The sequence below is a fragment of the Sceloporus undulatus genome, chromosome 3 (genome assembly GCF_019175285.1).
Source record: "Sceloporus undulatus isolate JIND9_A2432 ecotype Alabama chromosome 3, SceUnd_v1.1, whole genome shotgun sequence".
Lineage (NCBI taxonomy): Eukaryota > Metazoa > Chordata > Lepidosauria > Squamata > Phrynosomatidae > Sceloporus > Sceloporus undulatus.
Window position 1 is genome coordinate 148418593 of NC_056524.1, and position 24929 is coordinate 148443521.

At 41.8% G+C, this 24929-nt stretch overlaps 2 protein-coding genes across 10 annotated transcripts in view; both read right to left on the bottom strand.

The window, feature by feature from the left end:
* The window catches only part of LOC121924917 (transmembrane protein 150A-like), a 48397-nt gene extending 32779 nt beyond the window's left edge, over window positions 1-15618 (bottom strand). Inside the window, exon 1 of the mRNA XM_042456464.1 lies at window positions 15378-15618. Coding sequence (XP_042312398.1) covers window positions 15378-15442 — 65 coding nt within the window. The 5' untranslated portion in view covers window positions 15443-15618. The remainder of the gene's footprint in view (window positions 1-15377) is intronic.
* Window positions 15619-22686: 7068 nt separating this feature from the next.
* Window positions 22687-24929, bottom strand: part of GBF1 (golgi brefeldin A resistant guanine nucleotide exchange factor 1) — a 115841-nt gene continuing 113598 nt past the window's right edge. For 7 of the 9 annotated variants that reach the window (XM_042456450.1, XM_042456452.1, XM_042456454.1 and 4 more), the window contains one exon: window positions 22687-24060. In XM_042456450.1, coding sequence (XP_042312384.1) covers window positions 23774-24060 — 287 coding nt within the window. In that variant the 3' untranslated portion in view covers window positions 22687-23773. The remainder of the gene's footprint in view (window positions 24061-24929) is intronic. The other 2 variants (XM_042456455.1, XM_042456449.1) reach the window with 2 other exon arrangements.

Below are 24929 nucleotides of genomic sequence, written 5' to 3' on the forward strand. Positions count from 1 at the left end.
AGCAGGGTCCCCCCCCCAAATATTTAAAATATATATTTTGTTTCTTATTTTAAGAAAGGGAGAAAACTGTACATAACAAAAATTACATATGCACAGTTAAATCTATTGTTTTTAAAAAGTAAACAGCCTATCTGGAGAGAAAGCTGGAGGAATGGGGAAAACTGGCTGCTGATTATGTGTCCAGTTTACTGACTAATTACATCTGCGCAAAAGAGGAAAAGAACCCAACTTTGGTCTTTGTGAGCAAAAATGGATGTAGAGTACATTACAATTTGCAAAGAAACCATAACCTGCCATTAACTACTACCTCACAATGTAGCACATGGAGCATTCAAACCAGAGAAGAGAAGTAAACAGTTCTGCCAAGACCACATTCTGACACTCTGAAAAATTGGAACAATACAAATTGACCAACAGACTGAGTTCAGTAGGGCCATGATTTTACATGAGAACTGCATAGCATGAATCTCAGCATGTGGAGTTATGCACTGACTGTGTTGCACAGCCTTGTACTGAATGGCGATACTTTGCAAATGACTGCACAATTAAATGCATGTCCTAGAGTATTACCACCACTCCAGCTGGGGCAGGCAGATACTCACTGGCTGAGAATGTTCATTTGCATTCACAACAGCACTGTATGCATAATTCTGCCTCTGCAACTTGGATCTGAATGTTGATGTTGTGCATCAGACAAATGTTCAGCCACTGGACAACCTATCCATGCAGAAAACATTAGCAAAATTTATTTAATTCCTTTCATGCTTTTTAATTTCTGCAAGCTGGTATGAACTTCATTCTAATTTTATTATTTATATAGCATCATCATGACTCACTGGAACAGATGATAATTCTTATTCTTATTCTTAATCTTTATTTATGAAGCGCTGTAAATTTACACAGCGCTGTACAATCTTCTACATAATTCTTAATGGATGGAAGTAGAGAAAGGAAAATCAGAAGGAAGCCACAGCCCTGAGTTTGTAAGACAGGGTGATTACAGAATTACTTGGAGGTAGTGATGTAAATTTCTCTCTATATTCCTCCCATCCCTAAAGGGAGGTGGAAATTTTTATTAGACTTTTTGCTCCTCCGTGGAGAACAAGATATTTTGACTTGGCCACCCGTCACAGAGAAGTAAAGCATTCCTGACCAATTCCTAAAGAACTAGGGATATAAAATGCTCAGCTGTATTTCCCTCCTAATGGCGGGATACAAACCGCCATATAGTACATATTGTATACGTACTAGGGTTAGGAAGGGGCGGTGCTTCCGCACCCCCCAACCCTAGTACGTATACAATACGTACAAGATGGCAGCGCCCCTTCCACATGGGCGCCGCCATCTTTGCGTACTGGACGCATAGCGCCCAGACGTGTTGCGGCGCCTATGACGTCGCGAATGCGCCAGCGGCGCCTCGCGACGTCATCAGTGCGCCGCAGAAAGAAGCTCCGAAATGGAGCTTCTTTTTTGCTCCGCGCGGGAGCCGCGTGGTTTGGCTGATGCGGCTCCCGCACGGAGCAAATGGCGCCGGCAGGGGACCGCCGCAAAGCGGCGGTTTGTATCCCGCCTAAATCTCCTTGCAATTAAAGGTGTAAACCACAAAACTTCATTTGCAGTGTCTAACAACGAAGAGTGACCTGTGTTTATTTTTACAATAAAATTTGCTCTCCCCCTCTCCTCCTGCAGCCTAATGGAGCAATTTAAACTGTCTTGACTGACAGGAACACAATTAAAATGGAGATATTAAGCTATCTAGGTGATCCTACTGCAGTGGTGCACACAATATAAGGTGCACATGAAATACATATGCATACTTTTATGGTTTGAAACTATAATGGCTCTTTTGGTGGTGACTGAAGATTGCCATAAAATATTTTTCCTTCTGCAGTAACTAAAAAGGAAGGATGGCCTGCATTTATCTTTAGATTTGAACTCCTCCTGCCAACATGTCTCTGGATATGAATGGAGTAAAACTACCTTGACAGAGACTCACACAATTATAATGAATGGCTGAGGCACTGTTACTTTTGTTGTTGTTGTTGTTAACTGCCCTTGAGTTGACTACAACTCATGGTGACTCTGTGGATGAGGTATCTCCAAGACCCCCTGTCCTCCACTGTTTTGCTCAGGTCCTGTAAATTCAGGCCCATGATGTCCCTAACTGACTCCATCCATCTGGTGTGCAGTCTGCCTCTTTTTCTGCTGCCTTCTACCCTTTCTAGCAATATTTTCTTTTGTAACGAACAGTTCAAGCCTTCTCATGACGTGGACAAAGTATGACAGCCTCAGTTTTGTCATCTTGGCTTCCAGGGAGAGTGACAGAATGCAGTCTTGCTTGATCCTCTTGCAAATTGGGAACCATTTATTACTTAAACAAAAACAAAAAAATCTTGAAGATGAAATTTCTCACTGAAATGGACCCATTATTTCTTTTGCAAATAATGTATACGCAAATTCTCACAATTCAGTCAAGCAGGTGCCTAGTTTCAGAGCTCGTAAATACTTGAACTGAGTATCAACAAAACCCAAAATCCTTTGTGTTTAATGAATGGCAATAAGCTTTCCTCACATTTGGAGGTCTCTCATTCAGAAGGGCAGCATAAGTCAACGTCAACTTGATGGCAAACAACAACCTCATCAACACACATATTGTATTAGAGGCCTACAATCTAAATACAGTGGGACCTTGTTATATGCTGGGGTTTGGTTCCAAGATCCCCTGTGTATAACAAAATCCATGGATGCTCATGTCTCATTAAAAATAATGTCATAGCAAAATGGTGTCCCTTATAAAACATGGAAAATCAAGGTTTGATATTTTAAATTTATATATTTTTTAACATTTTCAAACCGTGGATGCTTGAATCCGTGTATAAGAAATCCATGTATAAGAAGGGCCGACTGTGGTGCTTCTTTTTATTTTAGAAGGGTTCCTATAATCCTGCAAAAAGTTATACTAGTGGCTCCATACCTAGCATTGGAAAGCAATGACAAGGAATTCTTAGCATATAAGCAGATGATTTTTTTATTGTACCTATCTAATCCCAAGAATGTATGCCTGGAACTGAAAGTTCTTTGAGCATTTTGGGATGTTATTCCTGACTGAAGATCAATTACCAAAAGTCCACAAAGATATCTACAGTGGTCCCTTGGCTTACGCAGGGATCCATTCCGGACCCCCCCCCCCGCATAAGTCAAAACACAGGTAAGCTTGAGTTCCATTCGACTGAATGGGGCTCGTGCTCGCATTGTGGGAGAGTGTGCGCGCCATTCACTCTCCCGTCTCGTGGCTTCCACGTAAGCTGGAAGCCACGTATGGGGCACCTGCCTATAGCGCGGGCGCACTGTATAAACATCCTTAAAAACAACAAAGTTCCTAGCCAAAAAAAAAATATATAGTGTTACTTTCTGTCCTTCATCTTTTACATATATATTTAAGCATAACAATAACCAAAGATTTGAAACAAATTATACCCAGAAATTTCAATCCTCTGACTAAATGGATCAAAACAAAACTCAGTGAATGTTCCAAGCCTAATCTGTCACTGCTTGGTAAAAGTGGAATAAAGATGGCTCTTGCACTGAATCCTCCCCCCTTTTTTCAGAAGGTCCCTCTGCATTCACCTCAAACTAGGATTGCTAACTGGCAAAACATGACAGAACAATCTGTGACAAACTGTAAAAAAATGGGGGTCACCAAAGGCAACTGCAAATGAGTGGTTTAACGTTATCTAATCTCACCTTGTGCTATGATGCTTTTCAGATAACACAACTGATTTCCTTTTTTTTATAATTTCTACCCAAGACTGGTCAAATTTAGAACTCATCCACCTGATCAAAATGTGTGTTTTTCCCATTAAAGATAATCACATTTTACTTTGCCAAATTACAAAGCCATTCCTAATAAATCACAATATGGGGGTGCTGGATGAAAGTTCTTGCTTCCCCTCCACCACCACCCCTTGCCTGATGCCTCACAACTTTTGTAGTTTTTATAAGTTTTCCTAGTTTAAAGACTGGATGAATGCTGGAATATATAAAGAAGACAGTATGGCATGGTGATTTGCATGTGGGACTATAACTCTGGAGACCAGGGTTTGACTACCTGCTTGCACATGAAAACCCACACACTCTCAGCCCTCAGAAAACCCTGTGATAGGATCGCCATAAATCAGAAACAATTTGAAGATTCGTATCTTCTGTGCCATCACGTTGTTTCCAAATAATAATAATAATAATAATAATAATAATAATAATAATTTATTTATAGCCCGTCCAATCACAAGGAATCCAGGCGGGTTACAACAATAATGGAGACCCATGGGGTTTTCTTGGCAAGTTTCTTCAGAGAGGGTTTGCTGTTGCCATCCTGGGGCCGAGAGAGTGTGACTTTGCCCAAGGCCACCCAGTGGATTTACATGGCTGAGCTGTGGTTTGAATCCTGGTCTCCAGAGTCAGAGTTCAACGCTCAAACCACTATACCACACTGGTTCTCAACAACAACATATATAAAAGCGAAGATTTAATCTATAATGGCAAGCAAATTAGTAGAGAACAAATTGTAGCTAAATTTCAAACATCTACATCTAGTGGCTGCATATGAAGCAAGTGATCTCAGCAACTGACACCAGTAACTCAAGAGCTTTATTTGAACAAATGTGTAATACTTCTAACTTTAGCTGTAAAGACTTTTCAGTCAAATTATATTAGTGGTTTGTGGATGCTAAAGTTCCTAATGAAAATTGCAATCAGTTAGTTTGGGGAAAGAACCGTAATACAGAAGATCCAGAATGGGTGCAAATGTTGAAATCCTCCACTTACAAATCTGCATCAGCCTCAATTAGAGAATCTTCTTTAACAGTTTTATACAAGTGACATGATATACCTGTTAAGTTGAATAGAATGAGTTATTATATCTCCCTGTTATGTTGAAGAGGCTTCAGGGAAAAAGGGGACCTTTCTTCAATTATGGACATATTATGAAGATGTGCATAATTACTGGTTAATGATATTAGAAATAATATCACTCATTACAAAGCAAAAAGAGGGGGAAACTCTCTGTTTTTTTCTGGGCAGAATAAAGACCTGTTGCACAAGAAATGAATTCTCTTCTTACTTGCAACAACCTCTGCAGTTCTCTTGTGTAAATGGGGGGATTTAGAAAACTTAAATATACACAGCTGGTGGGCAAGAACATGGAATGCCACTTTAAAGGAGAAGCTGAACAGCAGGGCACTGGAGATGAAGACACATGTGGTTCCCCTTCAGTCAGTTCATAAATGAACATGGTCAAGCTGAAGACCCACCAGATTCACATTCTCTGTTCTAGGAAGATATCTGCTGAAGACAAAAGATTCCCAGATGCATCATGCTTTGTTATGTTAAATTAATTTTTTAATTTTAAAAAATTAAAAGAAGGAATGCTGCATCTTTTACTTTACTGACTGGTAGGCAGCTTTCAAAGGTAAAGTGGAGACAGTACAGGAAAGTTGTTAACTACACTATTCTTCTACCTTACTTTCAACACTCACGCTATCATTGATGCATATCAGTAAAGGCACAATTTCAGCTACTATGTGGGTGTTGCAGGAAAGAGTATCATCCCAGCTATCTTTGAGATGAGACTCTCACTAGGATGATGCTCTCTTCCCATCACCTCATGAGTCTTGCTCGTTTTTATCCCCGGTCTCTCGAGAATAAGAAAAGTCTAACAGTTCACTTCCACACCCACCCACCTTTCTGCTGGTATGCTAAACCACACAGTCCAGATTTATAAAGTAGGTATACAATGGGAAGTGTCTGAAATAGACAGGAAGGTCTGCTGGTATAATAATAGGAGCATTCACCCAAGTAAAGTGACAAGGTGGAATTGTGACTGGGTAGGATGCTGGAGCAGACCTGAGAATGTTACTTTTAAAGAGAATAAATGTAACATACTGAAGCCCAGAGCATCATTCCACTGCTACTCAGCTATGGATGGCTTTAGCATGTCATTATTTAGCATGCTACTCTTCTTGAAAGTAATTTCCCAAGCTTCGAAGCTTAGGCAACAGAACAGGCATTGCAATTCATGTGAGAACCAGACATGTATCCAAGGAGTATAACAGAGCCTCTTACCTGCATGTGGGCCCACAGTCTTTTGGTACATACCTGTGGGGAAGGAAACCCTACCTTTCTGCCAGCTGCCCACATTCAAGATATTTACTGAGGGCACCATGCATGTTCAATCCATACTACTCTCTAATAGCTTCAACAGTTCTGGTATGTACCTAAGGACTGTGTTCCCCCAACCCCAAAATCACAACTGTCCCATAATCAAGGGCACATAAATATCTGTGGCCTTCTCCTATAAAGTGCAGGAGAAAAAAGCACTTAGTGCAGGAATTTCTGTGATGACAAGTGCTCTGTTCACCAGAAGATGAGCAGTGGCACACACTTGTCCCTGTCATATTGCCTACTAGATTTATGGGCCCTTGCTCATAACCTGTCATTTGTATTTGATTTGTTCCTGTGGTGAAATGGCCACAATGAGGTTGTCCCAGTGTTTTCCATAACTGTTTGGTTCTGTATCTTCCTTCTTCCTCCACTGCATTTTTTTAAAAAAAACACCCATCCCAAAGAACTAAGGGGTCCAGCCATGTGTATCTCTTCATATTATGTCCCCCCCCTCCCCAATAGGTGAATTACAACAGGCTCAAAAGAAGCTCTAAATTACTGGTTTTATTCCCCTTATATTCTGCTTTTTTGTAATGATCTGGTTGCCACCTGGGGGGGGGAATCAGATGCTGGACTAGATGGGCTTCTGTAGTAGCCACAAGACCAGGGGTGGGCAATATGGCCTCCTGGTAGATTACTCCCATTAATCCTATTCACCAAAGCCGTAAACTATCTACACTTACAATACTGAGACAAGTCTATCAGCAGTGATCCCTACCCTACAGAATCCTCCCTCCCTGAGATACACGGCTGAACCCATTAGCTCTTAAAGCTTCATCTGTATATTGATTTTTTAATGACATTTAATGTTCTTTGGTATCTTGAAACTATTTTATTGTAAATGATTTTATTTAAAGTGGTTTATATTTAATATTGTTTTATTAATATGTTTGAATCGTTTTTATGTTATATATGTTGCCCTGGGGAAATAGATGTAAAATGGTTTGAATGTGTAACTAGTAATTAGTAAATGGGTGTGATCCAGAGAGACTGCTCTTCTTATGGTGCTGGCTGGGATGTTCACCTGTACTTTCCTCTGAATTGCTTGGCCTATGGGAAATCCCTCAGAAGGCAGATAACTTTCCAGCTGCTCTAGGATGAAAGGAAAGGGATTCCCCACCCCACTTGCTCCAATTTAGCTTTTGAAAGAGACCCCACTAGAGCATGGGAGGCATGTGGACTGTAGCTGCTGGGAGAAAGGCATAAGATTTCCTTTATTCTTAATGCTCCAACCCCCAGATGCCTCCCAAAAAATCAATGCTGCCTCCTTCTTCTCCTACAAGCAGTGGTCTTTTGAAGGCCTGATTTCTTTCGGAGAAGTGCTGCATATATTTAAGAAAGAGAGTTTGAAAAGATGGGGAATCTTATCGAGATATAATGCCAACGGTGGGGTAGACCCACTTGCTGCTGCCGTATGCCTCCCCATCATGCTTTCCAGGATCAAACTGAGCACTAAGAAAGGTTCTGCACATCTATGGAGGCTCTGCAGCAAATCAACTAAATTCTGGGATGCAGTTTTCTCTGAAATAAATAACATTATTGACATCACCTTACAAAGACTTCAGAATTGCCCCCATGGGCTCCTTTCAAGGAGATAATGCACAGGTAGCTCATTAACTCTTAATTGGTCATTTATTAAAAGTTACTAGGTTATCCATTTTTTAAACAAGATTTAAAAAAGGGAAAACTGTAAAAGCCAAGTATAGTAAGTTATGGCAATTAGCTTTGGTTGAAAAATTAACTAATAAACTCCAAATGGCTAAAAGAAGGGGGGCATGATTTTACAATGATTTGGAATTGTTTTCATGAATATAGGGGGTAAAAAGATAATGCTGGACTTCCAAAGGCATTCAAATCTTTTCCACTGACTGTGTGAGGAAACACTTTTGACATCATTAATTTATTATGGCTGATTATTTCTACCCATAATATAACTTTGTACAACACTTTTTGTCTCATCAAATTTCAGCTACATTCACAAGGTGTCAGCATCCATGTGGTGCAATGGCGGAGCCATAGGGTTTTTCTACCCATATTCCTTTCTATAATAATATAATTTTAAATAAAATTTAAATATTTACATGAATGTAAATATAAACATATTAAATCCTACACAAAATCTCTTAAATCTGAATCTATAATCCCGTTGTTCAACCCTGCTAATTAAAGCTTTCTTTAAGAAAGAGACATTCATTTTTAAGTCAAGTTTTATAAACGTCACACTAAGCAATGCATATTTGTTTTTATAAAATATTTAGTTTATTTGTGACTTTCAACCAAAGCACATGGCTATTTCCTTCCCCTTTAATGAAGAGCCAAACAAAAATCTTTCTAAAACTGCACACTGATTTTACTTTCCACAAATAAATATGGATTTTGTATGCCAAGAACTTCTGGATTGTGCTTTCACGTAGTATAAAGATTCTATTTAGCTGAAAACTAATGTTTGTGTTTGTTTGACCAGCTGGAAAACAGAAAGCTTTTTTTACTTGCTAAAGGTGTAGTTTTAATAGAAGCAAGTGCTCCACTACACCTTTTCTTAGAGACAAACCATGTTTTTATTTATTTAGTTTCTGCTACCTGGTTATGCCTATTTGCTATGCGGTAATAAAAATGAAAACTGGGTTGGAACAAAAAATCTTCTTTGTTTCAGTTGCTTAGACCAGACAGACTCTCTCAACATCAAGTGAGGGAAACATCCCAGGAGAGAGACACAAGGATGCTAGAGACTCCACTGTCTCCCATGAAAGAGGCTGAAGGAAAAGATGTATTTTGGTGTGAAGACCTATGCTGTGCAGTTGCTTTTGGCCAGTACCACCAAACCTCCATGCTTTACATCCAGGGGTCGGCAACCTACGGCCCGCGGGCTGGATCCGGCCCGGCGAGGCCTTGGGACCGGCCCCAGCCCGGTCCTGCCACCGATTGCCGCCCCTGTCGCAGCTTCCGCGCTGCTCCAGGCACCATTTTGAGTTCAGCCCCCCCAGTTGTCTGAGGGACAGCAACCCGGCCCCCGGCTCAAAAGGTTGCCTACCCCTGCTTACATCTGTGGTGAGGGTTCTTGACAGTCTTAGTGGGCTTCATAAATACTTTTGTGGATGTTTTCTCTGCCACATCTGATGAGAAACATTTTTGTTACCATCACTATTTTGGCACAGAGCAATTGACATGATACTCATGTTTAAAAAATATATAAGAAAAGGCGTGAAAGGTTATCTGCTGCCTGTGACCACCTCAACCTTTCCTTGTATTGCCCACCTAATCTGAACACAGTACTGTACAACAGGACAACCCCTATGAAACAAGTCTTCTTTCATCCCACATCTATATCAGTAGTTATCAACCGGCTGAAAATTTAAGTTGAAAGACCAGTATTGTTAGAGGTAGATCTAAACAGATGTTTCATATACCTTGCCCTCTGAATAGCATACCATACATGGTTCTCCTTCTCCTACTTTAGCAACAACATCCCTGCACAGTAGATTACATTAGGTTAAGAGATAGCAGCGGGCTCATGGTCACCCAGCAAGCTTTACAGCTAAATGGAAATTTGGTTTTTACTCTCAGGCTCTAATCGCTACACATCTACACAAAACTACACAAAACACGAATGTTTTCTCACACACGCACCCGTTTGCATATATTTCTATCCCAAGCAACCACGTAGCTTGGTCCCCATTCGGCCTTTCCTCATCCTGATGTACTTAAGAAATAACTGAGATCAGTTCTTTCTATTGGCCCAGGTGTAAAATTCATCAATCTCATTGTGAGATTGCCATAGTAAAAGCTTGCATCTTGACCTTATCATGGAAATTCACTCTTCTTGAACCCTTGAAAGAGTTTTGAGACAAATAGTGGTCTTGGGAATAACAGAAAAAGATGCCAGAATATTTTCCCATTCAGCCTCTTGTCATTGCTTTACATTTTTAAACAAGGTAACAACATTTCAAGATAGGACTCTTTCCTATATACCAGGGGAGGCATCTGTGAAAGGTTGGGAGGCCATATTAGCCACCTAGGAAAATTTGGAGGGTTGCATTGTGCCACAGAACCCCATTCAGTACCCTATGAACCACACTACGACTGCCATGAGCTGGGTTCTGTGTACTTTTTTCCTTGCTGAAGTAACTGGATGAAATTTCAAGTGTTGGATTACAACACTGGAGACCAGGGTTCAAATCCCCACTCAACCATAGAAACCCACTGGATGACATTGAATGAGTGATAACTCTCTCAGCCTCAGAGGAAGGCAAAGGCAACCAACCCCCTCCCATGAACAAGTAAGAAATGACTTGAATGCACACAACAATCCTGCCAGATGCAAAAATCCATGTTGTGCATCCAAATGCCCTCAAGGGAACATGAGGATATTTTCACCATGTTTTGGTCATCTTCTGGGCTCAAAGGTGACCCAGAGGCTCCAAATAACGTAAAACTTCCTATCACCACCCATTCAATAAATTGAACATTTTGCAGTTTTCTGACTTCAGAGGAGTACAGGGGGGCTCCCAAACATGGTGGGAATGGCCTCCATGCCCTTCTATGGCATTTTGGAGCAAAATATTTTTTAACCCCTCTAGGGTCCTGGGAGCTACTTGCATCCCATTGGCTGCATTTCCATTTTATACACACACACACCATTTAAACTTTCTTTAAGGCTAGAAATCCCTTCCATTGTGCAATAGGGTGGGGTTGAGGGGGGCACTGCTTTGCTTCCCAACTCAAGTGGCAGGAAAGCTTACATGACCTCTGTTCAAGCATGATAAAACTTCTTCCACTGTATTTTCTCTTCTTTTAGTACTGATGGCACTCAGTCTATGCTCTCTGGCATCTTTAATTCTTAACTGTTCATGTTTACAGAGTAATTGCAAAACTAAAATGCAAAAGCAACCAGATATCTCAAGCCCACCGGCTGCTGTACTTGCTTTCCTTCAAAGCACACACTTTTCAGATTCTATCAAACTTTCTAATAGAAATGCTGGGGCAAAGAAATCCAGAAGGCTTCCAGCAAGGTTATTGTTGAATGTGCAGAGAGTGAGATAAAAAAATTTAACCATTCTGGAATATGTACCACAACAGAGGTCTTTCTGAGAGGGAAACTGAGCTCTTCTCAGGCTTTTCTAGGAGTCTATGCAATTCTGGAAAACTGACCAATACATCAAGCAGTCCTAGTCTATAGCAGCAGCGGACCAAAAATTGACAAGAGACACAAACAATGTAGATAATCCCAAAACCAAACAAGGACTCAAATCTGCCTTTTCAGGATCTACCAGATCAGCTATTAAGTCCAAACCAATGCCTCTTGTTTATCCTCCAATGAGCTCAGAACAATGTGCAAGTCATACAACACACTTATAGGTATCTTAGGCTGAGTGAGAGTTATTTAACTCAGATCCAAAACACATTGCAGAAATAATCCAGTTTGAGAGTGCTTTCACTCAATGCTAGGGAATTTTGGGAACTGTAGTTTTGTCAGACATTTAGCCTTCTCTGTCAGAGAGCTCTGGTGTCACAACAAACTCCAATTCCCGGGATTCCCTAGCACTGAGCCAGGTCAGTTAAAGCAGACTCAAACAAGATTATTTCTGCAGTACGTTTTGGACCTCAGAGTATATACCAATCTTCACAGATCAGTGATAACAATCACTTTGTGTTCTTAATAGCCCCCTTTGGAGACTGTCACTGCAGCGGTCCCTCCACATTTACTGGAGTTAGAGGGCGAAGGACCCCCCCCATAAATGTGGAAAAACCACAAATAATAAAAATCACTATTCTTTTTACCTCTCTAGGAATCCCCAGGTCCTCCAATGCAACTCTATGATCAACATCTGCCACAGGTTGATCATAGAATCATGCTTGAGGTCCTACAAATGACTAGAGACGTGTTTTCTCTAGGAACGTCTGGGCTTTCCAGCACAATTCTATGGTCAACTTCCGACAGAGTTGCACCGGAGGACTCAAGAGAGTCCTAGAAAGAACATCTCTCTTATGGCAGGCCTTTCCTGAATAGACGCCCAGCCACCGAAGAGAAAAAAGTTATGTACTGAGCTTGTTTGCTGTTTGCTTGCTTATTGTTCTTTGTCTGTTTATTTATTACTGTTTTTAATTGTTACTTATTTTAATAAGTTTTATACTGCAAATTGTTTAATTCTATTTTAATGGGAGGGAGGGTTGGGGGGATATGATATGTATACTTTAAAAATTGTAAGCCGCCTCGTTGCCTGAGTGCAAAGGGGTGGGATATAAATAAATTTTACTATTACAGCGGACCCTTGTTATACGCTGGGGTTTGGTTCCAAGATTCCCGCGTGGATAACAAAATCCATGGATGCTCAAGTCCCATTAAATATAATGACATAGCAAAATGGTGTCCCTTATGAAAAAATGGAAAATCCAAGGTTTCATATTTGAAATTTATACTTTTTTGGAACATTTTCAAACCGTGGATGTTTGAATCCGTGTATAAAAAATCCGTGTATAAGAAAGGCCAACTGTATATTATCATTATATTAACCAAAATCGCAAATAAAGCCGCCAAAAGTCAAAGCCTCCTCATGCACTAAGATCTTGCAACTCTGGTCTCTTGGCCCAGCCGAGGATCTTCTCTTCCTCTGCTCCTATCCACCCCTTATCTCTTGCTGCCCCCTATACCTGGAATCTACTTCCCACATAATTATGGTCCTTGGCCAGTTTTAAAGCTGAGTTGAAGACAGTTTTATTCAGGGAAGGGTTCCAGATCGCCTCCTGATTTGCTGGTTGTTAAAACCTTCCTTCTTTGTACGCTGTTATAATTGTCAGTATTTTGCTATATGATGCCTTAATTTTATAACAATGGCGGGATACAGACCACCCAACAAGGGCAGTCTCCCATCGCCCTGGTTTGCTGCTCGAGGGAGCAGCAGTGGACAAACTGCACAGCTCCCTCGCGCAGCAAAAAGAACCCGCAGCATGGTTGTGACGCCGCAGTGCACCAATGGCGCACCAGCGGCTTCACAATGGCACCAGGACAGATGCTAGGCGTCTGTCACGTCAAAATGGCGGCGCCCGTATGTACAGGGTGCCGCCATTTTGACGCCCTTGTCACATGCGAGGGACAAGTCGCGTCTGGAAGTGCCGCCCCTTACACGTAACGATAGCACCCCGTAGGGCCCGTCTGTACAGCACCTTTGTTTGGTTTGTAGATTGTACACCGTCTGGCAGGTTTTATGTCTATTTTATCTCCTATATGTAAAATTTTAGGGATACGGTGGCTCAAGTGGTTCAGACGCTGACTCTGTTGACTGCAAGATTGGAGGGTTGGCAGTTCGAGGCCTGGGTGCCGCATGATGGGGTGAGCTCCTGTCCCTAGGCCCAGCTTCTGCCAACCTACCAGTTCGAAAGCATGCAAATGCAAGTAGATAAATAGGTTGTAAGCCTAATTATTATTATTATTATTATTATTATTATTATTATTATTATTATTAATTGTAAGCCACTCTGAGAGCCTTTAGGGCTGAAGGACGGGGTATAAATACCGTAAATAAATAAATACTAGGTGCCACTTTGGTGGGAAGGTAAACAGCGTTTGGCGCAATCATGCTGGCGTCATGACCACCAGAGCAGTCCTCTGATAATGCTGGCTCTTCGGCTTAGTAGCAGAGATGAGCACCACCGCCTACAATTTGACACGACTTGACAGCCTTGTCAACGGGGAATACCTTCACCTTTTTACCTTTATGTAAAATTTCACAGAACTATATAAATAAATGTTAATAAGAACAGATAACGGGACCTGGAACCTGGAACAATGGGTGGAAGCTACAGGAAGAGATTCCACCATAACATTAGGAGGAACCTCCTGATAGTAAAGGATGCTTGACAGTGGAACTCGCTTCCTCGGCGTGTAGTGGAGCCTCCCTCCTTGGAGGCCTTTACACAGAAGCTGGGTGGCCATCTGTCGGGGATGCTTTGATTGGGATTTCCTGCATGGCAGAATGGGGTTGGACTGGATAGCACTTGTGGTCTCTTCCAACTCTATGATTCTATGGGCCCAAACAGACAAGCCAAAATGAAGCTGCTTCGGGTCATTTTGGAGGTATGCTGTTTAAATGACGCATGGGTCCTAAGAGGCTGGAAGCGGCGCCAATGCCACTCCAGTCCTAAGGATTGGAGTGCAGCTTCATTAAGATGCGTGTGTCATTTAAACAGCATACCTCCCAAGTGACCCAAAGCAGCTTTATTTTGGCCTGTCTGTTTGGGCCCTATGGTTCTATGAAAGGAACCCAAGGCACCCCTATGGACTCTGAGGACTCCTCAGTTGCCAGCCCTTTCTTTCCTCCTTGTTCCTCCTGCTCTTCTGCCTGTGAGCTTTGGGGCAGCAGCAGCAGCAGCAGCAGCTCATGGCAGCCTGCTCTCCAAATGCATGCAAGCTGGCTTAGGGACAAGTGCTGTCACAAGGCCTGCTGGGCAGGCAATAAACAACAGCCAAGGAGCCCCAGAAGGGAAGCCCTGGGCCTATGGGGAATCAGGGGGGGCTCCTCTGACATGGGACACCTTTGAGAGGGTCAGGCCAACAAGCAGAGACACTCTGAGGGTCTCTTTAGTTGGAAAGGGGGTCATTTTATTTTGCTGCAGAGGAGAGTGTCAGGAATTGCCCTCTTGGTCTTATGCCTTAATTATTACCAGGTCATGGATTTGGGATTTTGTACTTTGTATTATGTATGTGTGTGTGTGTGTGTGTGTGTGTGTGTATATAAAAATACACATATAAAATACAAAGTACAAAATCCCAAATCCATGACATGGTAATAATTAATTACCATGCTATGTCATAACCCAATGTTTGTTGTATTCTTTTATCCTTTATTTCTGCTTTTGTATAATTGTTGTTATTATTGTTGTTGTTGTTGTTGTTGTTGTTATTAAAAAGCCGCTTGGAGAAAAGTTCTCATAGCTAAGGTTGTCCTTAGAAGAAGAAGAACATAAACAACAACAACAACAGCATCAACAACAGTAACAACTGTGGAATTCTGGGAGTTGGAGTTTGTTGTGGGCCCACAACAAACTCCAACTCCCAGAATTCCATAGCATTCAGACAGACAAAGAGTTAAAGCGGTCCCAAAGCGGGTTATCCGCCCAGTGTGGATGCAGGGAAGGGCCAGGGAAGGGGAGCTGCTACTCACACGATCCACATGCCCGAGATGCTGAAGGCCGGCAGGGCCACGGGAAGCACAGCCCAGGCGGGCATCCCCAGCCCCGGGAGGCAGCAGAAGCAGCAGCAGCAGCAGCAGCAGGAGGAGGGGGCAGCCCCGGCAAGGAGCCCCGCCGCCGTCGCTGCCACGCCAGAGCCTAGTTCCCTCCTTCCCTCCTCCCTTGGCGCTGGGTCTCTGCCTGGCGCCCACAGGGCTCCCCTCCCCAGCGCTGATCCCGCCCTCCTTCCCGCCCTGGGCCCCAAAGAGGAGGGGAAGGCAGGGCAGAACCCCAGGGAGGGGAGGGAAAGGAAGGAAGGAAGGAAGGAAGGAAGGAAGGAAGGAAGGAAGGAAGGAAAAGAAAAACGAAAGAAAGAAAAGGAGAGAAAAGAAGGAAGGGAGAGGAAGGAAGGGAAAGAAAAAAGAAAGAAAGGGTGGGAAAAGAAGGAAGGGAAAGGAAAAAGAAAGAGAAAGAAAAGGAGGGAAAAGAAGGAAGGAAAGGAAAGAGAAAGAAAAGGAAGGAAGGAAGGGAAAGAAAGAAAGAAGAGGGAAAAGAAGGAAGGAAGGGAAAGAAAAAAAAGAGAAAGAAAAGGAGGGAAAAGAAGGAAGGGAAAGAAAGAAAGGGAAAGAAAAAAGAAAGAAAGGGAAAGAAAAAAGAAAGAAAGAAAAGGAGGGGAAGGAAGGAAGGGAAAGAAAGAAAGAAAAGAAGGAAGGAAGGGAAAGGGAGGGAGAAAGAAAAAAGGAAGGAAAAGAAAAAAGAAAGGGAGGGAGAGAAAGTAAAGAAAGAAAGAAAGGGAGGGGGAGGGGAGGGAAGGAGAAAACAGAAAAAGAAGGGGAAGGAAGGAAGAGAAATAAAGAAAGAAAGAAAGAAGAAAAGAGAGGAACGAAGGAAGACCAAGAAAGAAAAAGAAAAGAGAGAGAGAAAGGGGGAGGAAGGAAGGGAAAGAAAGAAAGAAACAATTAAGAAAGGAAAAAATAAGAAAGAGCACTGAAAGTGCCAATCCCAAACTGTCCTACTAGATGCCTCTGGGAGCAGCAACTGATCTTTGAAATAGGATGCTGGAGCACTTTGCATTAACACTTTTAAAAAATACCCATCTTTTCAAAACCATCATTGGCCTTCCAGCCATTTCTGTGCGTTAGTTTGTGGGTACTTTTTGGCAGCATGTGGCATTTCCTGGGCATGTCACCTTTGTCTCATCTGCTGTGGGTCTAGAAGGCTTTCCCCTGTGTGTGCCCAGCGTGAGCCCTGCAAAGACTGAACAAAACCATTTATACCCCCCACTCCTCCTCTTCAGGACATGGAAGGTGGTTTGCCCAAGTCCTCATGGAAGTCCTTATGAAAGTGTAACACCTTAATAGCCATAGGATGTAATGTAATGAATATGTGATGCCTTATGCGCAATGTAATGTAATGCAATTAAGCTCACCACCCAGACATTGACATGTCTGTGTTTCTCCCTTTGGGAACTGTGCATGTTTATCGATGGATTCATATGATGCCATAAAAGAGTCCCAGACAAGCCTTCTCGTTTCTCTCGTAAATATCAAGTATAGTCTGTCCTTGTTGGAGATGACCTTATTTGACCACCTTTAAACTTAAACTCTGCCAGCTCTTAACTTTTTATAGCTTTAGAAGGTGTCTTTGCCAGTTAGGTTAATAAGTGGACATACAAACAGCATGTCATGATTTCCTAATACAAGAGCTTACAGTTGAACAAACTGACTACTAACTACAGGACTAAAAGGAGGACTTCTACTCCTTCCCAAACCAAAACTGGAAGAGGGGGGACATTTTTCACCTTGCCTTTTCAGCCTTATGATTTATATTCTGCATAAACAAAGGGCAAACTTGGCAGTGGACTTACAAAGAATATTATGCACTAGGAACAAGAAAGGATCAAAATGTTCTGTGCAGTTTTATCTGTCTCTCCCATGCAGGTCTATGAAGGATGACTACAGGGGCACAGACCTTGCCTGCTGAATATCCAGGCCTCATTCCCACTACCTTTTAAAATGGATCACGATTCGGCTCAAACTGGTTCAAACGGCCCTGGTTCCCACTTAATCCGAATCGCTGAAGTGATTCCAAGAGGGGGGCCATGCGCTAGACCCATTTAACACGCGTTTTTTAAAGCTGATTTTTTCCACGTCTTTTACGATAAATCGATTCTGCGCAAGTGGATTGGAATCGATTTCAATTTGCCTTTCAGCCGGCTGGAACCGAATCATTTTGAATCTAAACACAAGTGGGTTACTTTGATGCCAGAAAATGTGATCGGGGCAAATGTAGTGGGAACCACACTCCGATGTCGAATCGATCCATCGATTTGGATCACACACCGATTTATCTGTAAGTGGGAATGGGGACCCAGAGCATAAATGTATAAGAAAGGGGGGACCCCTACCTGGTATCCAGATGGTTCTTTTCCGCTTTTGGGATGTAGAAAAGCAGCAGTATTCCCCAAGGTGGGAACTCTGTGGCATAAGGAAGTATCTCAAGCTAGACTCTTTGGCCCAGTTAAGTGAAATTCCAATTCATTTAAGCTCAATTTATATGATATCTCTATTGCCATGCCACCTAATGATGGTATTCTGCATGCTACTATATACTTTAAATAATACAGCAGAGGCATATATTTTTCTCCATTTTCCTGTAAGAGCTACTGATTTCCTTTGGAGGCAACCTTTCAGGCACTATATGCCACTGCAGTGGCCAGGGCCACCCCAGTCTCTTCCTTTCTCTGCTGTTCCTCCTTCTCCCTCCAGTGCTAGAGATCTTCACTGACCATTTGCAGAGGGGCATTTGCAGTTAGGCCAAGTGCTTCAGGTTACTCGGCCATGCAAATGCAACTCTTCTCAAAGTGCAGCTGTAACCTACTCAGGACAGCATGTGGCCCGTAGCCATCCCTTGTTCAGGCTTACAATTATAACAATACCTGTAAATTTTGCTACTGCTGCTATTCCAGCAAATACAGCAGGAGCCCAAGGTCTCCTCCATCTTCATAGGAATAGAGATGTGTACCAGTCTGTGAGCTGATATGTCTAGCTGAAAAGGCACACGAACTCTGTGTGGGAAACTTCAGGTAAGTCCACTGCATCTTTAGTTTGAGCGATTTGGCTTTAGTTTGAGTGATAATCGCTCTTTCTCTGGGTTCCCCTGCTTCTGCTTGTTTTCAGAAAGCTCTATACTTTTTGGTCAGAGTTTTGGAGAACAGCAGCCCATTGTCATCTATGGTGAAATAAAAGGTTGATACCTACTTTGTCTTATCAATCTAAGGTGGCTGAATCCACAACCAGTGGGTTATTCCTGCAGGCCAGCTGACTGAGGCAGGAGTTCCAAGTTCCAAAGGCATTTCTTCCAATTACTCCTCTCCCTCCCTCAACAGTTTAATTATTGCTTACTCTTAATGTTTTTTGAAACTCAGAGGAGGATAGAACAGGATAGTTTCAGAAGGTTTTTTTTTTTGTAGTACAGATTGCGAGTGGTTTCCTCCTTCAGACATCCTAGAATTATCATTTATGGTAGGTATCAACCTCTCATTCTCAGCCGCCCAAAGGAGCAATTCACAGCTAGTGAACCCTTGCTATACGCTGGGGTTTGGTTCCAAGATCCCCCGTGGATAACAAAATTCATGGATGCTCAAGTCCCATTAAATATGACATAGCAAAATGGTGTCCCTTATAAAAAATGGAAAATTAAGGTTTGATATTTGAAATTTATACTTTTTTGGAACATTTTCAAACCGTGGATGCTTGAATCAGTGTATAAAAAAATCTGTGCATAAGAAGGGCCGACAATATACCCAAGCTGCACTCCTTAACAGCTGCTATCTTCTTGAACTAATGCTTTCAGAACAGTTCTTCCAAATGTCACTTAAATTTATGAACCTTGTAATATTTAATAAATGTGGGATTCTTTTCATCTTGCCACTCTATACCCTTTGATTCTGTGTCTCTGAATGGCAGGAGGTTGGACTGGATGGCCTTTGTGATCTCTTCCAAATCTACAATTCTGTGATTCTTCCAAGGATGTTACTACTCTAAATCACATAACCATAGGATCATAGAGCTGGAATCTATGGCCACAAGGGCCATGCAGTTCAACCCCCTGCCATGCAGGAACTTACAATCAAAGCACCCCCGACAGATAGCCATCCAGCCTCTGTTTAAAAACCTCCAAAGAAGGTGACTACACCACTCTCCAAGGGAGTGTGTTCCACTGTCAAACAACTCTAACTGTCAAAAAGTTCCTCCTAATGTTTAGGTGGAATATCTTTTCCTGTAAATTGAATCCATTGCTCTGAGTCCTAGTCTCTGGAGCAGCAGAAAACAAGCTTGCTCCATTCTCAACATGACACATCTTGAAATATTTAAACAGGGCCATCACATCACCTCTTAGGTTCTATTCTCCAGCTAAGCATCCCTGCTCACTAAGTCTCTCCACATGGTTTCCAGAATAGGGCGTGGTTTCCAGAATTTTCACCATTTTGTTTGCCCTCCTCTGACATGCTCCAGCTTGCCATCATCCTTTTTGAATTGTGGTGCCCAGAACTGAACACAGTACTCCAGGGGAGGCCTGACCAAAGTAGAATAGAGTGGTAATATTATTTCCCTATTGATGCAGCCTAGAATCTCATTGGCTTTTTTAGCTGCTGCATCACACTGCTGACTCATATTCAATTTGTGATCTGCTAGGACTCCTAAATCCCTTGTAGTTGCACTGTTGTCAAGCCAGGTGTCCTCCATCCTATATCTGTGCATTTAATTTTTTTTATGCCTATGTGTAGTACCTTACATTTCTGTGTGTTGAAATTCATTTCTCTGAAGATGCCAGCCACAGATGCTGGCAAAACGTCAGAAAGAAACTCTGCTAGAACATGGCCACATAGCCTGAAAAACCCACAAAAAACTATGGATGCCGGCCATGAAAGCCTTCGACTTTACATTGAAATTCATTTTGTTAGTTTTGGCCCAGCTTTCTCATCTATTAAGGTCATTTTGAATTTTGATCCCAACTCAGCCATGAAAACCCACTGGGTGACCCTGAGCAACTCAAGTCACACTCTCTCAGCCTCAAAGGCAAACCCCCTCTGAAGGAACTTGCCAATAAAACCCTGTGATGGAGTTGCCTTAGGGTCACCATAAGCTGGAAATGACTTTGAACACCAGGGTTCAGAGTCATAGTCCAATGAATTTTAAGGCCTTGGTTTCTATATTAGGATTGTATCAAACTATCAGATTTTATGTACAAGCTCCACTTTGAAAGTATGAATTTTTGTTAATTCTCCTTCTCCTGTACTTCTGCCACAATTGGAATATCGTCTAGTCCATTTCAAAAACCAACGATGACAGAGCTGAAAAATGCATGGAAGAGGATAATTAAAATCATGAAAGCCATACAGTACAATTTATACAAAGAAAGGCTATGTCTTTTCCTTTTTGAAAATGTGGGAGAGATGGAAATCCACAAAATTATACATGGCAGGATATTTTACCCCTCACCCTTCTAGAACATGAGTTCCCAATGAAATTGTGATAAGTGCATTCAATACAGAGAGAACATAATATTTAGCAATTGCACAGTGATTTCCAGGTTCATTATGTTCTCAGTAATCCTTGCTGCCATCCTTTAAGCCTTACAGTCTAAGGTAAATGAATATGGCTATCCCCATACTGCAGAAGACTGAAACTAAGAAACACTGGCTTGTCTAAAATTTCTTAAGGCATGTGCTGGCTCACCCATGTCTTTTAATAATGACACCACAACAACTCTCATATGTTCACACCATTCTCTAATAGTGAGAAAATAATTGGATGCTGGATAAACAAGACTACTTCATACACTACATAACGGAGGAACTTCACTGCCATATACTGACGTGACAGTTCCTAGCATAGATGATTTTAAAAGGAGGCTGGACAAATTAAGGCAATTAATCTAACAGCAATTATTAGCTATGTTTACTGAATGGAGTCCCTCTGTTCAAGAGCATCAGACCTTCTGTATACTGAGAGGCAGCAACTACTAAACGAGGGGCTGTTGCCTTTACCTGCTGTTTGTTGGATTTCTGGATGCATTTGGATGGATAGTTTTGGAAAGAGGATGCATCCTCGGGCTGATCCTATTGGACTCTCATGTGTAATTAATAGCCTAAAGAATAGATTGCTTTTTTTAAAAAAGGGTGTTCTTAGCCGTAGTCTCTAAAATTAAAATATTTCTGAATACTCAGTGTACAGAACGCTTAACATAGGGTCACTTTTGTTCCCTACTAGTGAACTTTCACTGGCATTTGAGTTGCTGTTGTGATAAACATAGCTGTACCAGATGGACTTTGCTCTGATCCTCCAAGGCAATGCTTGTATCAGTAGTAGTTATAACTAACTTAATATGCAAAAAAACACTAATCATCTTGTTTACATTTATCTTTTTCTCTAATTCCCTATATGGTGTAATTATATCCAATGTACACAGAACGTAAAAGATGAAAAAAAGAAAGGATGTCACTTCTCCCCTTTTTCAAAAAAACGGGTGGAGGGTCACAAGTGCACAAATTGAAAACATTCAGGCTACAGAGGTCCCTGTAGAAGCAGAGAGCATCTGTGTACTTCAGCAAGTACGTGACATCTTTGTCAGTGGATGCTGAACATGCTGTATTGTGGATATGTGGTTAACAGGATCACAGCAATGATTTGCATGCCAATGTGTTTTTTTTTTCCCAGCTTGGATTTCAGGACTGTGTGGAAACAGTTTGTGAAACATGCCCCTCAATGGTATTTGAGTTCAAAATATCCAAAATTAACCCACCTGGGAGGACAATAAGACACTGAAGTGTGCTACAATTAGTAAACTATTAACTCAATTGGGGGGGGGCACTCAGCAACTGACATGCATTGTAATCTGTGAAAGCACATGCTGTAATAAATTCTGTTTTTCTGCAATAACCAAATATATCTCCTTTTGGAAAATGAAAAGAGGAGTTAGCATCACAGATGTTAATGGTAATTTTGCTTCAGCATTGTCTAAACTGATGAGGCTGCAGGTGGAAGGTGCCAGTTTGGGATGTTCTCCTACCTATAAATTGCACATTAAAAACAAAACAAAAAACAGCCAGTCCTCTAAGAACTAAGTTTTAACCCAACTCCAGCAACTATTTGAACTCCAGCTCTAACCTGCTTCAAAAGATCAAACTGGTTAATTGCTCTATATGTAGTGAAGGAACCTGTTCCCACCACAAATTAATCCAAAATATCTGTGATCCTAGGGTACAAAGTAGGTAGAGAATAATGCTGAAGGCAAATATTTCATTTACAGATCATATTTATTCCACTGTATAAAGTCAATTGACTTCTTAAGAATATATATATATACACACAGTCACTTGCTGTTCCACATAGTAGACACTGGCTTCAGTTCCGAATGGGATTCTGCAATAAATGTGGAAAAATTTAGCCTAATGCATAAAAGAAAGGAAGCACTAGATGAGTCACATTTTACTTTCTGGTTTTGTGCTGACAGCCCAGTGGTGCAGGAGGACAATGGCATCATCTTAATGTGAGAGATTGTTTGAGGACTGAAAGGAACATTTGGCAGCCCTTACTCAACAGAGCTGCAACATGTATAGTAAAGGCTGTGTGCTTCCAGAAGCCTTTCACTCAGTAGGCAATATTCACCTCAGCCCCACTGTTTCACTTGAAGACAGCAAGCACAAATTCAGAATGCCTGGAGGATATCCAGCAGGGGTCAAATGAAAGGTGGAGAGCCTCTAGTGGAGAAATTGGTCAAGACAGAACTGCTCACTCAGTACTTTCAGAGAGAAATGTTTTTGCCCCAGTCTATGTATTCTTTCTATGGATTTTTTCTCCCATCCTCTGGTCTTGGGCAGCAATATTTTCCAGATGCTCCCAGAAGGCCCAGCATGACACATAAAGCTACTCAGCCTAACACGCTGAATAATCAAGAACCAAATGTGACTGGAGGAAAACCAGTGCCAAGCAGAGCAAAGAAGCATAGGCATACTGCGACCTTCTCCTCCTGGTTAAGTAAGGAAGCTGGCTCCTTTGCTCTCCAGTGCAGGGAAGATCATACCTTTGTTTGGATCACAGACACCAGGAGGGCTGCACTGAAAGACTGGATGCTGTCCTTCAACTCTACAGAGAAGAGGAATTGGCCATGCAGAGATTCCCTCCATTCAGAGAGAATCAGGGGTTCTAGAAAAGATGTTCTGGGATGGTGATTTTGGCTTTATGTCCACTGGGAAGAAGGGCCACAGTGGAAAGTGAGCTGCTAGGGCCTTCCCTACAGCAATCATGGCTTCTACCAGACACAGCAGGCCTGCATCCATTATCATAATCTCTCCTGCAGCCATGTGTCCCATTTATACCTCTCCTCAATTGACTTCAGAAGTTGTCATGGAGTCAGTCGGACGTTGGGAGGCTAGAAGAGGCACAGGGGAGGTGGCCTCTATGAGGGCTGGGTTCAGAATAATAGGCAGAGTCATTGGTGGCACTCCAACCTGTAAAGGGGAGGCCAGTGGCTGAAGAATAAGGGGCTGCTGTGCCATTCCTGGAGGTGCATCTTTTGCTGAATTCACTTTCACAGTTGCTGCTGGAGAGACAAACTGTTGGCCAGGGAGACTGGATGTGCTGGGACCAGGCACCAAGGTATTCTCTGAGTCTGGAGAGAAAAGAGAAAAGATTGTTCACTTCTTCATAAAGGACATTAAGCCTCAGCCAATAATAACTTTAATAATAATAAATAAAACTTTTATTTATATCCCACATTTTGTTAAAACAATCAAAATGGCAGGGAGTAGCTTACAATAATTTTCAAGTTTCCCCCTGGTGTTAGCTTGTGTGACTAACAACATTATGTCTCAGTACCTGAGAGATCCAAAGGGGCTGTGGGTCCCTATTTTTTGTCCAGCCTCCAAGACAACATGACTAATCCCTGCCTCTCAGGTATTAAAAAAGTATTAAATGATGTATTTATCATATATTGTTATAACATTTATTTTTTTATTTTGAACCTGGAGTTGGTGTCAGTACATTTCTACTGACTCTGACTCCACATCCCTGGTTCTTAAGTATATATTGTGCTTTAAGAGTCTTCATATTTCAATGATAATGGGAGGAAAAAGTAATTTGCACTTGCCCTACAAGAAGCTACAAGGAGGCACAATTAGTGCCATGATGAGCCTCAATACCTTAAACATAGTTGCAAGGACTCTGCAGTTTCCTGTCTCCTGTAAACTCCTTTAATCTTTTACAGTTTTTGTCCAACACATGTGGGTATGGGTGTATGCCTTCAAGTCACCTGCTGACTTATGATGATCCCATGAATTTCATATGGTTATCTTAGGCGAGGAATAGTCAGATGTGGTTTTGCCAGCTGCCCTGCTCTTGTATATGTAGACTCTTCAACTGATTGTCTTTGATTGATACTGTATTTACTTGTTTCAATATTCTGACCTTTTTAATTCAGCTTTTTCAACAGATACCCTTGCACAAAGAATATTACAGATATGTACCATATATACTCGTATG